The sequence below is a fragment of the Narcine bancroftii genome, chromosome 4, assembly GCF_036971445.1.
Source record: "Narcine bancroftii isolate sNarBan1 chromosome 4, sNarBan1.hap1, whole genome shotgun sequence".
Classification (NCBI taxonomy): Eukaryota; Metazoa; Chordata; class Chondrichthyes; order Torpediniformes; family Narcinidae; genus Narcine; species Narcine bancroftii.
Window position 1 is genome coordinate 116945010 of NC_091472.1, and position 16449 is coordinate 116961458.

The 16449-nt window shown below is 40.5% G+C and overlaps 1 protein-coding gene across 16 annotated transcripts in view; it reads left to right on the top strand.

Annotated features, from left to right (window-relative positions):
- Positions 1–1953: 1953 nt before the first annotated feature.
- The window catches only part of fbrsl1 (fibrosin-like 1), an 898034-nt gene continuing 883538 nt past the window's right edge, over positions 1954–16449 (top strand). For 10 of the 16 annotated variants that reach the window (XM_069932521.1, XM_069932525.1, XM_069932524.1 and 7 more), the window contains exon 1: positions 1954–2633. In XM_069932521.1, the coding sequence (XP_069788622.1) occupies positions 2349–2633 (285 nt within the window). In that variant the 5' untranslated portion in view covers positions 1954–2348. The remainder of the gene's footprint in view (positions 2634–16449) is intronic. The other 6 variants (XM_069932534.1, XM_069932533.1, XM_069932535.1 and 3 more) reach the window with 1 other exon arrangement.

Consider the following 16449-nt stretch of genomic DNA (forward strand, 5'->3'; position numbering starts at 1 on the left):
TTTCCAGGACTGATTTTATGCCCAACCACCAGCTGGTTCTTACAGATTTTTAACTTTTCATACTGTAGTTTACCCATGGACCCAGTCTGGAGAACATATTAAAGTTAAAAATGGCTAGAGTACAAAGTGTTAAGCCCAACTTGTCCATGCCAACCAAGCTTGGCCCATTTGCCAACATTTGGCCCATAGCCCTCTAAATGTTTCCTAGCCATGTGCCTGTCTAAAAATCTTTTTAATTCACGATTATATCCACTTCTACCACTTTTTTGGTAGTTTGTACTATAAACCCATTACCCTCTGTTTGAAGATGTTACCCCACAAGTCCATTTTAATTCTTTCCCCTCTCACCTTAAATCTATGTCCTTTAGTTTTAATTGCCACATATTTACCTTGTAGATACAGTATATGATTTTATAAATTTCTACAAGGACCTCCCTAACCTCCAACATTCCAGGGCAAAGTCCCAGACTATCCTGCTTCTCCTTATTATTTCAGTTTACCAGCTCTGGGAACATTCTCATTAATCTTTCCTGCACCCTTTCCAGCTTATCTTTCCAATAGTTGAGAGACAAAACTGTGCATAATACCCAAATGTGGTCTCACTAACATCTTGTAGTTATGATGTCCCTGCTCTTGCACTCACTGTCCTAACCGATGAAGTCAAGCATGCCAAATTATTTCTACTCCACTCTGTCTAGCTTTGCCATTATTTTCATGGAACTGCTTACCTGTATCCAGGGGCATAGCCAGGTTCTAAAGTTAAGGGGAGCGAGCACATAAAAAAAGCACCACACACATGCCAGATGGTGAGTCATTAGTTGAATAGCAGCATTTTTTTGCAGCATCAGAGCATCTCCTTACATACACCCCCCCCCCCCCAAGTCTTTTTGTTTTACTACCCTCCCAGGGCACTACTATTTACCATGAAACTCCTCTTTTACTGAACTCCCAGTCAGGAACTTATAACCCCTAAAAAAAATCCCCTTAATCAACTCACTCCAAGTCCTATCCTATTCAGTCCCTCACCATCACATCAGATCATTCTCATCCTTCACTAGATCTGTCAGATCCCCCATGTCTTCTGCTGGACACTTCTTGACTCCTCACTCCCCCCATCAAACCCTCCTCATCTTCTGCTGGCCACTTCTCAACACCCCCGCCAAACCCTGCTTGTCCTCTCACCCCCCCTGCTAAATCATCGTTGGAACCCTTTTCCTCTTCTATCATGAAGACGCAAGAGACAATAGGTGGGAGAGCCAGGAGCAAAGAACAAACTACTGGAGGAATTCAGTAGATCGAAAAGTAGCTGTGGAGGGAATGGAATTGTGGATGTTTTGGGTTGAAACCCTCCATCAGGGAGCACTGCCATACGCCTCTCCAGTCTACATACACCCCCCCTGCCAGATCCACCTCAGTTCAAACAATACCTCCGACATCTTGGTCCCATCAACATTCTCAATGGATCCTTCTTGGTCCCCAGACCAATCCTGCAGGGCCCTCCTTGGTCCACACATCAATCACACTGGACCCTACTTGGTTCCCACACCAATGTTTCTGGACGCTCCTTAGTCCTCACACCAATTGAATTGGACCTTCCTTGGACTCCCAGGCCAATTTTGCTGCAGCCTCCTTGGACCCCAGATCAATCCCACCGGACCCTCCTTGGTCGTCACACCACCCCTCCCTATTAACCACATATACTTTCCTCTCCCTCTTCACTCTCTTGCCTTGTCTATACTTTTGCCTCATCCGTCTGTCCCTTCGCCAACCGCCCAAACCCGTACCACCTCCCTCATGCGCGTCACGTGCATGTCGCCACGTTCAAGCGACGGCCACGAGTGAACGCGAGCGAGCGAGCTTGGCGGTTGTTTGTTTTTTTTTGGGGGGGGGAGGAGGGTGGGTTGGGCGGAGGGGGCGGCAAGAGGAGGCGTGGAGAGGAAGCGCGCAAGCGCACAACGTGCCGGTCAAGGGAGAAAAAAAGGCATCGAGTGGGGAAAAAAACCCCGGAGCGGCGGCACGGCGCCTGCGCGGCGAGTCTGGGTCGAAGTGCGCAAGTGCTTGGGGCTGTAAAGCCTTAAAGCTGGCAAGTCCTGAATGGTAAAAAAACAGGCGTCCCGGACCGCTGACTCGAGGATTTCCATTGCAGCAAGCAAAGTTTTTGCCGAGCCACTTGCCCTGGTTGTCTCCATGCTGGCCGCGGGCCTGCATTGTTTGGTTGTGTGAGGAAGGAAGAAGGAAGAGACGGGGGTGCTGGTGTGATTATATATTTTAATTTCCCCCCTCCCTTTTTCCTGAGGTAATTTTTTTTACCTCAACATTTTTTGGGGGGAGGGGGTGAAGAGAGGAAGATGGAGGGCCCGCGGTGCAGCGGGCTGAAGCAGAGCAGGCGATCGCGTTCTCATCGGGACCGGGCGAGGAGGAGGGAGGCTGCGAGTCACAGCGGCCGGCCCCACAGTCCTTCGTCAGGCTCGGAACGGGACGAGAAGCCGAGCCCCGGCCAGGCGCCAGCCAGCGCGGCCCCCTCCCGCTGCTGTCGGCCCCCCCGCCGCAAGAGGAGGGCATCTAGCTCTCAGGAAGAGGACATAATCGACGGCTTTGCCATCGCCAGTTTCGCCACCCTGGAGGCTTTGGAGGTAAGAAGAGATGAGAAAAGATAGCCATACCCTCTGCAGCACCACTGGGGCTGTTCTCTTCCCTCCCTCTCTCATGTACATAAACCAGTAATGCCCATACCCCTGGCTGTTGACAGCCCAGCCAATGCTAGTTTATCCCCTGCCCTGAAATCTTTTAAGTGCGCACATAGGTGAGCCTTACTGTCACCTTGTTGTCCTTGTATTTTCCTTCAAAAATTTTTGTACTGTTTGCAAAATAATAAGCTTTTTTTCCTCAATAAAACTGCCACAGTTTTTAAACCTCTTAATTGCACCTAGTTTTACTTAATTTCTCTCTTTTGACTTTGTTAAAAGCCCTTCCAAGTTGATGTTGAATTGACAATGTAAAAAAAAATTGAGATTGGCAGAAAGATGATGGGCGCTTAACTCAGTTTTTCTCCCCCTCCCAACTTCATGTTTACATTGTTAACTTGTAAGCATAGGTTAAGTTGCCAAGAAGCTAGTATGATGTTGGAAAGTAGGAACATGTCAACTTTTAGTGACATGATGAATCTTCTGAAAGTGATGTTGCTTGTGTAAACTGATCAAGTAGAATTTCTGTTTTGGTGTAACATTGATTTGGGGGAAATAAGTGATTTTGATTACAAGATTTTTTCATCCTTGATTGCATTGTTTTATCATTGAGCACGCTGTAATGTTACTAAATTGTTCAGTGTTTCTTTTGGATGTACTTTGTTGATGCTGTATTTTAAATTGTAGTGGAATTTGAAGAATTGAACATTTAAATGAATGCTTTTTAGATGTTGAATAACTTTCTCTCTCAGGGAGAAGTGTTTGCATATAGTGTTAGCAGCCTTAAGTAGCTTGCTTTCTGTGTTTAGTTTTTTTTACACCTCCACTCCCCTCCCTCCACCCTTTCAACCCTTCTGAGGTTACTGTGTGTACATTAAAAAATAATTTGACCAAAACTGAAAGGTTTTGAAGTTGCCACAACTTGGGTCAATGGTTGTTGAATAAAATTATTTTGATGTTTGAGCAGTTTTAGATTCTTCAGTTTTTAAACTTGAATGGAATAATTTTGGCAGGGCTTTGGAAAGATGTAGGCTGCTCAAGATTGTTCAAAACTGTTTTATAAGCTTGAACTTGGAAAGATGTCTAGTTGGTGACTGACCATGAAACAGTGTCCAGAATATAAGCCACATTTATTAGCATATTTTTGCTAAACAAGTTTTTGAAAGTTATATTTAATTATTTGCCAAATCACATCAAAATTATAAATCTTTTGTATACTCTTTTTAAAAACTTGGGTGTATTTCTTGTAGTGTTGAATTTTATTATGATTTTTGGATGAAGCTGCATGTAATCAAAGTTTTTAACCTTCCCAAAAAATGACTTCATTGATAAAATGATAGATGGATATGGAGTGAAAGTATTTACGAAATGGTGTTTATGTAGCCAACAGGTGAAAAGGAAAATTAGATTTAAAAACTGACTTTTTTTTTCTCTCTGAGATGTATCAATGAAGTTATCATATTGGGCATTTCCTGGTATTTGGGAGCATTACCAAAGTAGTGACTTTCATTTGATGAATTAGTGAAGCAAATCTAGTGATAGGCTGATGTGTAATCTTCAGGAGGGCAGTCATTTCATAACCAAAACTATGAAATATTTAATTGGGTACTTTTTCTAGTGTTTTCAGTGCAATTATGAGCATTTTTCTCTGGTTGAAATAAACTGGGGAAAAAAAAAGCTCCAATTCATTCTTAATGTTGGGCGATCACTTTAAAGTTGCAGCTCTGTGGATCTGCTCCATCATTAATGCATCAGCTTACACAATTACAGATTTATTTTGTACCTGAGCATGTATATTCTAATATTATAATTAAAATGAGAAAATAGATTAATATTTATAAATTATTACTGTTTATAGATTACTTTTAGGAGGAGAGTTATAAATAAAACTTAAAAATGTGCCTACTCTGTCTAGTATTAAGGTGTTAAATTATCATTCTTTTAAACCTATATGAACAGTAAGCTGTACAGAACAAGTTATTCTATGTTGTTACATAGTTTTGAGATGCACTGTCTAGTAAGCAGTCTTTTGGTGACTGTTTTGCAAATTATGCATATTGTGTGATCTGAGAATCTTGCTTTCTCTATGCAGGAATTGCAGAGTAGATGCACACTGTAAAGAAAAAAAATCCATACTTTCAGGGATTTTCAACTATGCAATCCCTAGCCCCTTTTCCACTGGCATCCCAGTTAATTGGCTGTGCAGTGTCTCAGGATAAGAAGCACTTTGTGCCATTTCCACTGGGACACTAATTCCTTTTCCACTGAACATAACTCATCCCTGGGGGATTGGAGTGTTCTACATTCAACTGGAAATGGGTGATTTTCTGCTGTCCCTCTTCCACTGGTTTTATCAGCACGCTGGTGTCAGCAAATGCTGGGGATGCAAGTAGGGGTAGAGGTGATTAATCCCAGGCGTATCTGCCTGTCCCGCATCGGACTGGTCAGCCACAAACGAGCCTGCAGCTGACGTGGACTTTTTTTACCCCCTCCATAAATCTTCGTCCGCGAAGCCAAGCCAAAGAAAGAAAATGATGTAATTTGATGCCAGTGTTCGGGTAGTGTGCTGTTTCCACTGGTCCCTATCCCAGTAAATTCCCAATTAATTCCTGGGACTGGATGCCAGTTGGATAAGGGTCGAATGGCCCAGTGGAAACTGCGCAAAGACACCAGTGCTTCTTATTGTTGGGCACTGTACAGCCAATTAACTGGGATGCCAGTGGAAAAGGGCTCCTGATAGCTATTGTTTTTGTTTTTCACTTTAGCTTTTTAATATCTTTGTTTCAAATGCAAAATTTAAAAAATGATTAGTTTTTCATTTACTGCTATAAACTTGGTACAAATTGTATCAATCAGACATTGTAATGGTGGAATATAAGGACGGGGTGTTTCTGCCTCGGCTAATTGATAAGATGGCTGATCTGTGTATTACTCAAATGTATTAAAAATCTTTCAATTTTGGATACAAAATTAATTAAGCAACTTTTTAGCTTTTGGTGGGGAGGGGTTTTACAATTGCATCACCCTTTTGGCACTAATATTTAATTTCTCTCAAATGGTCAGATTTGTTGTCTTGCTTGAAAAACTGTTATGACCTTTATGAATGGAAGTTATTAATCACTAATCAGGTGCTAGTATCCTATTTACTTCTGCCATTTGTGTTTTATCAAAATCTGAGGCTGGTGTGAATTGTATTTGAAACATTGCACTGAATTTTATTGGGTTGTATAAAATTCCTTTGCCTTTTTACATGTTTAATTATGCAAAATTTTTGGAATGGTTCAAAAGAATTTTATTTAGTCTACAAGCTGGATTGGAATTTAGAATTAATATTAGCACTACTCGAACAGGTGTAATTTAAATTGCAATCGCAGTTAATATGCAGACTCTATTTTGTTTTGCAGACAATTGCTGTAAATTTAAATGCATCTTGGTGAGCAAGGTTTTCTTTATCTGAACTACTTAAGCAGAGAAAATGAATTTGGTTTAAAGTGGGCAAGGTTATGATTATTTAATCGCAAACTCAACAAACCATCCCTTAATTCCAAAGGGACTGCAAGTGTTTGTAAGCTGATATTTTATCATTGAGCAATCAATATGTATGTTCTATTTCTTCAACTAGAATTGAAATGGTTCTCAACTTCAAGTTCATTTATTTGGCTGTTTGTTAATTCTGGTGGTGTTGCTTAATTTAGGTCATGACTTTGATTTAGGTGTACTTGTGTTTATTAAGAATGGAAGACATGTAAGCAGGAGAAGGTATTTGTTTTTTGTGCTGGTTCTACCATTTTTTTTTCATCAGTGGCCCTCTTCTATGATTATCTCTATCTTGAACCTATCCAGGCATACTGCCTTCATAGACAGAGAATTCCACCGATCCTCCATGATTAAGGAGAAGAAACTTGTTTTCAATTAAAATCCTGAATGAACAGTTTGTCAGTATATAACCTTCAATCCCATGTGCTCTAATTGTTGGCACATTATCAAAGGTCTCATAGTCCATGCCAATTGTCTGTCTCCGACATAAAATTCTATTGAAGTTGCCAAATATGATTTCCTTTTCATAAATGTATGTTGACTTTGCATGGTATTTTAATTTTCCAAGTTCCCTGATGTCACTTAATGCACATGCTACAGCATTGTTGATAGCATCTATGAGCATCCAGACTAACAAATGAAGTCGAGTTTTTTCCTCAAGGTGGGAAGTCTGAAACTTGAGAGCATGGGTTTAAGTTGAGAGGAGAGAAATCTAAAGATCAGATGTACAATTTTTTGGTATGGTAGGAGCTGCCAGCACAAATGGGAGTAGATAAAATTACAATATTTAAGGCATTTAGAATGTTTAGGGAGGAGTAATGATACAGGTGGAATACATGTAAATATAATTAGCATAGATGGGCATGATGTTGGGCAGAAAAGAGCCTGTACTGTACAACTCCATAACTCTTGGTTTTCTCTTGGAAGCCAGCTTCCGGACAATTTGAATTACTCTAGATGATGTGAAGAAGTGATTGAGAGCATTCTACAAAGGCTGTCTGACTGGACAACCTCCCAACTATGGTACTGAAGGTCTTTATTCCAGAATTGGCTGTTCTAGATCATGAATAGATTGTGGGAAAACTTGCCAAGGTGTATGTAGTTCACAAAAATTGATCAGTTTAATTACTGGCCAATCTGTCTTCTCTCAGCCAAATGATGGCATCTGTGGTCAGTAGTGCTATCAAAATTCATAACTCATGAGTGCCTGATTTTGGCTTTTGTGTCTATTCTACTGAAGTTTTTCAAACTTAGTCCAAACATGAACTTCACCTCAAAACCAGTTATTTTAGCTCGTGCTGCTATTGGTGTCAAGGCAGTACTTGATTATGGTCTTGTAGTTGACTGTTACAAAGAAACGCGCACAAGCTTACTCTTTTTAGGGCTGGAAATGCTGCTTTTACACTGGATCAATTTCTATTTTTGTTGATTGACTGAGTCACCCATATGAATGACAATAGCAGGCTGAAACATCCGTGCTTGTGAATGCCCTTCTTACCCAGCCTGTTTCTGCTGAATTAGCTGGGCAGCTTGACCAATGCCATTTTAGGGCTGTTGGTCTGATGCTGCCCCAGCTTCTACCCCTGCCAGTTCTTTCTCCTGGGAGTCACTTTAGCAATCTCTGTCCGCGTCTGCTGCTGACCTGATCTCCGCAATTGCGGGCCGCCACAGGATAAAGAGGCCCTGATACAATTAGTCAGTGGCCATCAGGGCAGCATTCTAGACACATTAATGAAGTAACTGAAGATGAATTGCTTATTTCATGTCCATTGTGGAGACATTAGTTGATTGCAGAATGTTTCATTTCAGTTGCAACTCCTCAGCAGGTGGTTTGCACATCACATCGAGGGAAGACTTGGATGACATTCAGGCATGCAATGATAAGTGGGAAATAATATTTTTTTGTGCTATAAAAGTACCAACAACTGGATCTACATTTGCCAAGTCCCCAATTTGCAATAACCTGGGAATTACCCATGGAACAGAATTCTTTTGAAGCAGCCATGCAAATACTGCCTATGAGAGAAGTTATCCTGCAGGATGTGATTTATCTTTTGCCCAAAGCCTTACCACCATGTACAAGATGTGACAGAAACCTTGTGGAATACTCTGCATTTGCTTGGATGATGCAGTGCCAAAGATCTTGATTGCACACTTCAGAACAAAAGAGCTGCCTTGATTAGCAGTGTCTTCTACCCTAAATGTTCAGTGATTCTCTCCATCATTGATGTGCAATAGCTGCAATGTGTAGTGTTATGTACATTGTCATCGTCAATGTGTTCACATTGCTCTGGCAACACCTGGCAAATGCACCACCTTCATCAGCAACAAGGTAAAATGTGCATGGGAACATTCCCATTTCAATGTTGCCCTTGATGCTGCCTACCATCCTGATTGGAAATGTATCACCATTCATACAATTTCAGTGAGTCTAAGATTCTAAATTATGAACTCACTACTGACAGTAAGGATTGCAACAGTTGAAGAAGGTGGCTTGCCACCACTTTCTTGAGGACAATTAAGGATTGACAATAATTGCAGCCCTTTCCAGATCCTGATATGAATTGAGAAAAATGAAAATAAATCCTTGATTGGAAGAGAGCCCAGGATCTTTAACAACTTGCTGTTAGTCTGAACATGTATGGTGTCCATCTTGCATTTGCTTTGCAATGGCTTGAAAACCATGGTCGTAGCTGAATATGTTCAAAATGGCCAAGCAATGTTGTCATGGTCAAAGTCATTCAGGACAGAAATGGGTCATGGCTCATCTTTTCCATGCTGACCATCAAGTATCTATTTATAAATCCCATTTACCAATATGTCTTCTATGTAAAAAGTGATTCAATTGTTGTCATTGAGTTTGGGGGAGAGTGAAGTACTGGTTAATATTTCTCATTTCTGTTGGGCTTCCTGCCAGAGTGGAGCTAACTTGAGGGCTAATATTCCACCTCTGATAACTTTAGTGTCTCCTCCGGCTATTGTGAATTTCCAATTCCGTCTACTTGGTAGTGAAGTGACATTTGGGGTGCCATTGACCATCTTGAACAAGTATTCAATTAAATATTCCATTTGGTATTCTTATCTTTGTTATTAAAAAAAATACTGTCAACCACATGAAAACTAGAGAAGCTCCCACAATGTGATCTCTACAATCTTGAAAAATTGAATCTGGGAAGGTATTGGCCCAAAACTTAATGTGTTATAAAATTTTCATGCAGTTGTCGAATAAATTCGAGAAATACCACAGCTTTGAAATATTCATGCACTTGAAGATCTGATTTGTTCTCTAGTGTGCTGTCATTAATTGTGCTTTTGAAATGTAACAAATATTAGGTATATTGTAAATTGACTCAGAGCTTGGATGCTTTAAACTGCAACCCTAGTTATGTGTGTCCCAGTACTATTGGACCTATTTTATGAATTGTGTGAAGATGTTGGTCTTGTCCTCTGAGAATTTCCAATTTGAGGGTAAGATGTGAGCTTTCTAGACATAATTTAGAAAATGGGGAATTGTTTACACATAATAAAATTGAATATGTTTGGAATTAAATTAGGCATGTAATTTATCTTTCATTTCCTTGGGATAAAAATGTTGAAAATTGTATCCATTACTAATTCAGTAAAATAAATGTTAAGTAACTCCAGAGACCTTGGGAATCCAAATACGAAATTGTAATCAAATGGCTTCTAACCGTTAAATAATTTAATTGTAACAAATGCACATTTTTCAAATTTGCTATTTCCATTGTTTTAAACAATACTTTGTTGTGACAATGCCATGCATGGCCTGCATTAAAACCACCTTTGTGACTAATAGAATATTTTCTGGAAAGCCCCTGCTTATTGTAGATTAAGTGGCATTAGTGGAGTTGGCTTGTCTTTGGCTTGGCTTCGCGGACGAAGATTTATGGAGGGGGTAAAAAGTCCACGTCAGCTGCAGGCTCGTTTGTGGCTGACAAGTCCGATGTGGGACAGGCAGACACGATTGCAGCGGTTGCAAGGGAAAATTGGTTGGTTGGGGTTGGGTGTTGGGTTTTTCCTCCTTTGCCTTTTGTCAGTGAGGTGGGCTCTGCGGTCTTCTTCAAAGGAGGTTGCTGCCCGCCAAACTGTGAGGCGCCAAGATGCACGGTTTGAGGCGTTATCAGCCCACTGGCGGTGGTCAATGTGGCAGGCACCAAGAGATTTCTTTAGGCAGTCCTTGTAACTTTTCTTTGGTGCACCTCTGTCACGGTGGCCAGTGGTGAGCTCGCCATATAATACGATCTTGGGAAGGCGATGGTCCTCCATTCTGGAGACGTGACCCATCCAGCGCAGCTGGATCTTCATAAGCGTGGACTCGATGCTGTCGACCTCTGCCATCTCGAGTACTTCGACGTTAGGGGTGTAAGTGCTCCAATGGATGTTGAGGATGGAGCGGAGACAACGCTGGTGGAAGCGTTCTAGGAGCCGTAGGTGGTGCCGGTAGAGGACCCATGATTCGGAGCCGAACAGGAGTGTGGGTATGACAACGGCTCTGTATACGCTTATCTTTGTGAGGTTTTTCAGTTGGTTGTTTTTCCAGACTCTTTTGTGTAGTCTTCCAAAGGCGCTATTTGCCTTGGCGAGTCTGTTGTCTATCTCATTGTCGATCCTTGCATCTGATGAAATGGTGCAGCCAAGATAGGTAAACTGGTTGACCGTTTTGAGTTTTGTGTGCTCCAGAGACCTTGGAAATCCAAATACGAAATTGTAATCAAATGGCTTCTAACCGTTAAATAATTTAATTGTAACAAATGCACATTTTTCAAATTTGCTATTTCCATTGTTTTAAACAATACTTTGTTGTGACAATGCCATGCATGGCCTGCATTAAAACCACCTTTGTGACTAATAGAATATTTTCTGGAAAGCCCCTGCTTATTGTAGATTAAGTGGCATTAGTGGAGTTGGCTTGTAAGTAGACACTTACTGGCCTAAGAACAGCTTACAACTTTGTTTTTGAAATCTGTCTCTGCCTCATTTCCCATGTTGGCCCGAGCCGCTACATGGTGAGAGACTCTTGGAATTTTAAAGGTTTCCGTGCATGTCCAGCAATTTTCTCATTGTCAGTTTATTAGATTTTCTCACCTGGAAAGTAGTCATATGCATGATTCTTTTAGGATCTTTAACATTTGAAAATACAAAAGCATTCTTGGATATTAGAATGTCACTTGAGAAAACAAACTTTTTTACTTGACAGTAAAATCATGTGATGCTTTCATCTTTTTTTAAAAAAAAATTCCCATTTATAAAAAAAATAGAATGCTGATGTTGCTTGGCTAAATTATTTTCTCTTTTGATGTGCAAGAAAATGCTGGAAAATTGGATTGAATAGAAATGGTTAAAGTTTCAGATTGCAGAAACTTTGACCTGTTTTTCCCCTTTCTATTCTGACAGAGTTGCAGAGCTGTACAGCATAGAACGGGGTCCTATGGCTCAACTTGTTCATGAGCCTGCATTTGTCATGAATTGCTTTTCCCATTCAAGTACCTGTGAGTTTTAAATTGGAGGAAGATTGATGGGACAAATGAAATATACCAGAGAGTGAGGCCAGGATTGAGCAGTGGCAATAAACTAAGAATTGATGGCAGGGTTAGCACCATACTATTTACAGCGCCAGTAACCTGGGTTCATATTTGGCACTGTCTGTATGGAATTTGTATGTTCTCCCCATGTCTCTGGGCACTCGTGTTTAAATTAAATTTGGATACGCAGCACAGTAACAGGCCATTTTGGCCCATAAGCCCATGCAATTACACACAATTGACCTATACCCCCGGTACATTTTGAACAGTGGGAGGAAACCCGACCCCCCCTCTGGGAAAACCCACGCAGACATGGCGAGTGTACCAACTCTTTACAGTATGGGATTCGAACCCCAGTCTCGATTGCTGGTATTGTAAGTGTAATGCTAACTGTGCTGCCCCTTCCACATTCTAAAAATGTATGGAGTTGATTGGTTGCATGGGCATATTTGGGTAGTGCAGGCTTGTGGGCTGAAAGAGCCTGTTGTCATGCTGTATCTCCAAATTTAAGTCTGATTTTAAAAAAAATAATGAGTAATTGAAGAGGAAAAAAAAAATGGGCGCAAAAGAACACAAAAGCTGTGAAATGCAGTGCTGTAGGAAAAAAAGATCAACTGTGCTGGAGAAGGGGGAGGTGATGGGTGAGATGGGGAAAATGAATCAATTTTACAGATCTATGACTTGCAATAGAACTGGCTATTATGATAGAAGCAGAAGTGAATTGCCTGAAGTTATAAAATTTGCTATAGCGTCATGAAGACTGCAGTGTGGCCAGGTGGAAGATGAGGTTTGTTCCTCAAACCATCATTCAGCCATTATAATAGCACAAGTCACAGAGGAGAATTGAAGTGCTAGGCATCTGAAGCCTCTAGTTTGCCACTGCAGACCGAATGCAAATTCTTTGCAAAGAAATTAGATAGTCTGCATTGTAAAGGAATCAAGATTGTGTGTACTTAAGATATTACGCTAGATTGGATGTTTGCCTCTCCCACAGATACAGGTAAGTATCAGGAGAAAGATTGATTGGTGGAGATGGCAGAGCAGACCAGGGAGCTATAAAGAATATTGATCTTTGGGAATGCTGAAGGGGGGATGGGGGGGAGAGGAGCAACAAGGACAGAGTATGTCCTGGGTGGTGTAGATTCTTAGTGATTGCTGCTTCTCTTCAACTAGTGTTCCATGTAGGTTTTGTTGATGGTGGGGAGAGGTTTGCCTGTGATACTGGGTTTTGCAGGGCATTCCCCTTCAGAGCTATTGGTGCCTCATACCAGGACACACTTTCTAGGATACATTGGTAGAAATTTGCCATTTTGATGTCATTCCAAACCTCTGCAAACTCCTGAGAAAGTAGAGGCACTGTCATGCTTTTTTCACAATGACATTCATGTGTTGGGTTCAGGAAAAGTCCTTCAAGATGGTGACTCCCAGGAATTTTGTTCACCCTCTTTTTTCTTTATACCTCTCCCCCCCCCCCCCCCCCCCAGCCCCCAACGATCACAGGATTATACATCTCTGGTTTTTTCCTCCTATAAGTACAGTCAGCTCCTTTGTTTTGGTGACCTTGATTGTGAAATTGTTAGCATGCCATTCATCCAAGTTTTCAATCTCCCTCCTGCATGTTGTCTCATTGCCCCCTCATTATAAACTACCATGGTATCGTCAGAAAATTTGTAGGTAGTGTTAGTTATTTAAAAAAAATATTTTGTAGCACAAAACCTTTATAGCATAGCGTATCAGCTGAGCACCTTGTGTTTGTATTTTGATAGGTTTGAAACTGGGATTCCTGACACCTATATTGCAGTGATTGTAGGGACATATTCCACTATTTGTAGATTAATTTTATCATTTGATCATTTAATGCTTGCACTGATTTTATGTGTCCCTTGGAGCCCAGTGTGTGAACTGCAGACTCTTCTTCAAAGCAAATGTAAAATAATGACAACTCTCCAAAGGAAACTATTTCAGTGGGTGTTTCACAGTCCCTTTGGATTTTTGGTCTTGCTAAATACTTCAGTAGTTGTCAGCTGATTTTTGTTATCTGTTAATGATCAGTACACTTTACTGTCTAGACTGTGTTGTCATTTGGCAATGTAAAGCTTTTGTGTACTGGCCACTTTTTTTGTATACCTCCAAGTTATACCCTTGATTCTTTAGTCATGAATATTTGCAGAAAATTGGCCTTATTGATTTCCCCCCCCCCCCCATAATGCAAGGTTGCATCATTGCGCATGTGCCAAAGAACTTAAGTTGGGAAAAAAGGTTTTATTTACTTTATTTCCACAAGTTCTGAGTGCAAATTTTATTCTATATTTCAAATTTTTGGGTTGTGGTATGTGAATTATGTAAGGGCAAATATACACATGTAGAATGTTTTGCCTGTACTGGAATTAAAATAAATAAAACTTTTATGCTGATATTTGAAATAGTATAAACGTAAAAATATTCTACCTTGTAACTGTTTTGCTGTTGAATAAATGAAGCTGCCATTAAATTTTAATGGAAAAGTAATTTGCTTTAGTTTGTTGCAGAATCTGTTTTCTTTCATAGATTGTTGAGATCATTACACCCTTCACCCCACAACCTCTGAGAAATCCAAACTATTGCTAACAAGGTCTTTGCTGTCAGAGAAAGTAAATTGAGTTAACTTTAAAGTTGTAGCTGACAGTGGAACAATAGAACATCACAGCACAGAAAACTGGCCCTTTAGTCTATGCTAAACTTATTTTGCCTAGTCTCACTGATCTGCCTGCAGTTCATATGTCTATGCCCTTCCCATCCATGTACCTGTCCATATTTTTCTTAAATGTTAAAAATGAGCCTGCACTCACCACTTCAGATGGCAGATTATTCCATAATCTCACCACAATGAAGAAATTTCCCTTTAATGTTCCTCCTAAATTTCTCCCCTTAACCCTTTACACATCTCCTCTGGTTTGTATCTTGCCTCATCTCAGCAGAAAAGGCCTACTTGCATTTACTTTATCTATAAACCATAATTTTGTATCCCTCTATCAAATGTTCCCTCATTCTCTACGCTTCAGGGACAAAGTCCTAACCTGTTATCCCTGCAACTCTGTTCTTCAAGTCCTGCAAAATCTCTGCACTCTTTCATTTCTTTTCCTCAGTTGGATAACAAGAATAGCACACGATACTCCAAATTTGGCCTCCATGATGTCATGCACAGCTTTATCATAACATATCAACTCCTATACTCAATACTTTGATTTATGAAGGCCAATGTGCCAAAAGCTTTCTTTACATCCCTTTCTACCTGCGGCACCACTATCATGGATTGAATATCTGTATTCTCAGAGCCCTCTGGGAATGCAACACTCCTCAATGCCCTTCCATTTACCATGCATGTTTTACCTTGGTTTGTACTTCTAAAATGCAACACCTTGTACTTGTTTGTATTAAGTTTCATCTGTCATTTTGCAGCCCTTTTTTTTCCCATTTGATCCGGATCCCTATGCAAGTGTTCAAAGGCTTCCTTGCAATATACTCCACCTCCAATATTTGTGTCGTCTGCAAACTTGCTGATCCAATATAACCAAATCATCTAGATCAACCATTCTCAACTGGGGCCCAATGATTGAAATCCTAAAATATTTTTTAATGTAGTCAGTACAAGTATGGTAGAAGAGAAAACTTTGCTTAACAGGGAAGGGGGTGGGGTGGGGAACCCATAAACGATGAGCAGAGTCCAAGGAGGCCATAGCTGAAAAGTTCAGAATGGCTGACCTAGATCATTGTTATAGATGACAATAGAACCAGGATTGATCCTTGTGACTCACCACAAATCAAAGACCTCCAATCGGAGAGCCAATCATCCGCTACCACTCTCTGCCTTCTCATGTCTAGCCAATGTCGAATCCAGTTTACTACCACGCCATGAATACTGAGCAACTGAACCTTTCTGACTAGCCTCCCACATGGGTCCTTGTCAAAGGCCTAACTAATATCCACATAAAAAACATCCATTCCCTGACCCGGTCTGTGATGTCCAAGCACTTGTATAAAATGGTTTATGCCTCATGTTTGGTAACATAAATTTGCCCTTGTAGAATTCACAAATGACATGTCCAAAATTTTGAGACGCAAAATAAAATTAGCACTCTCAGAATTGTGGAGGAGGGTAATTTATTTGCACTTGTTTTTTTTTTGACTATTTGCTAATGACATGGCTTTGCATTTCAGCAAATCATGAAACTGATTGTTTTCAAGGAACTTGTTGCCCTTCAACACCACCACCCATGCCATTAGTGATGCAATGGTTTCTCTAGAGCCCTTTTTTTGAGATCCATTTTTGCAACTGCTCATGTTTAACAATTTATTAAATTGTTGGGTTTCAGTACTTCGTTTTAGGTTCTGAAATTTGATTTTCTTGAAAATCTCCGTGAATTGGATGGATGAGAAACCTGTCTTTTCATAAATTTTTGAATTTTGTACACAAGTTTCTGAATTATACATTGGTGGATTGTCTGTTGGTATGACAACTGGATAAGAGTTGAGCTTGTGACAACCTGTTTAGCACACAATGTACTTATGGGTGGCTGGAAGGGAAGAAAACATGGCTTTCATTGCAATCTTGGATAATATCAGTAGTATATAATTTTCAACTTTGAAACGTGCCAGTCATCTCAATTTGTTCTATCCCCAATGGTTCATTTGGATATTGCTTATGT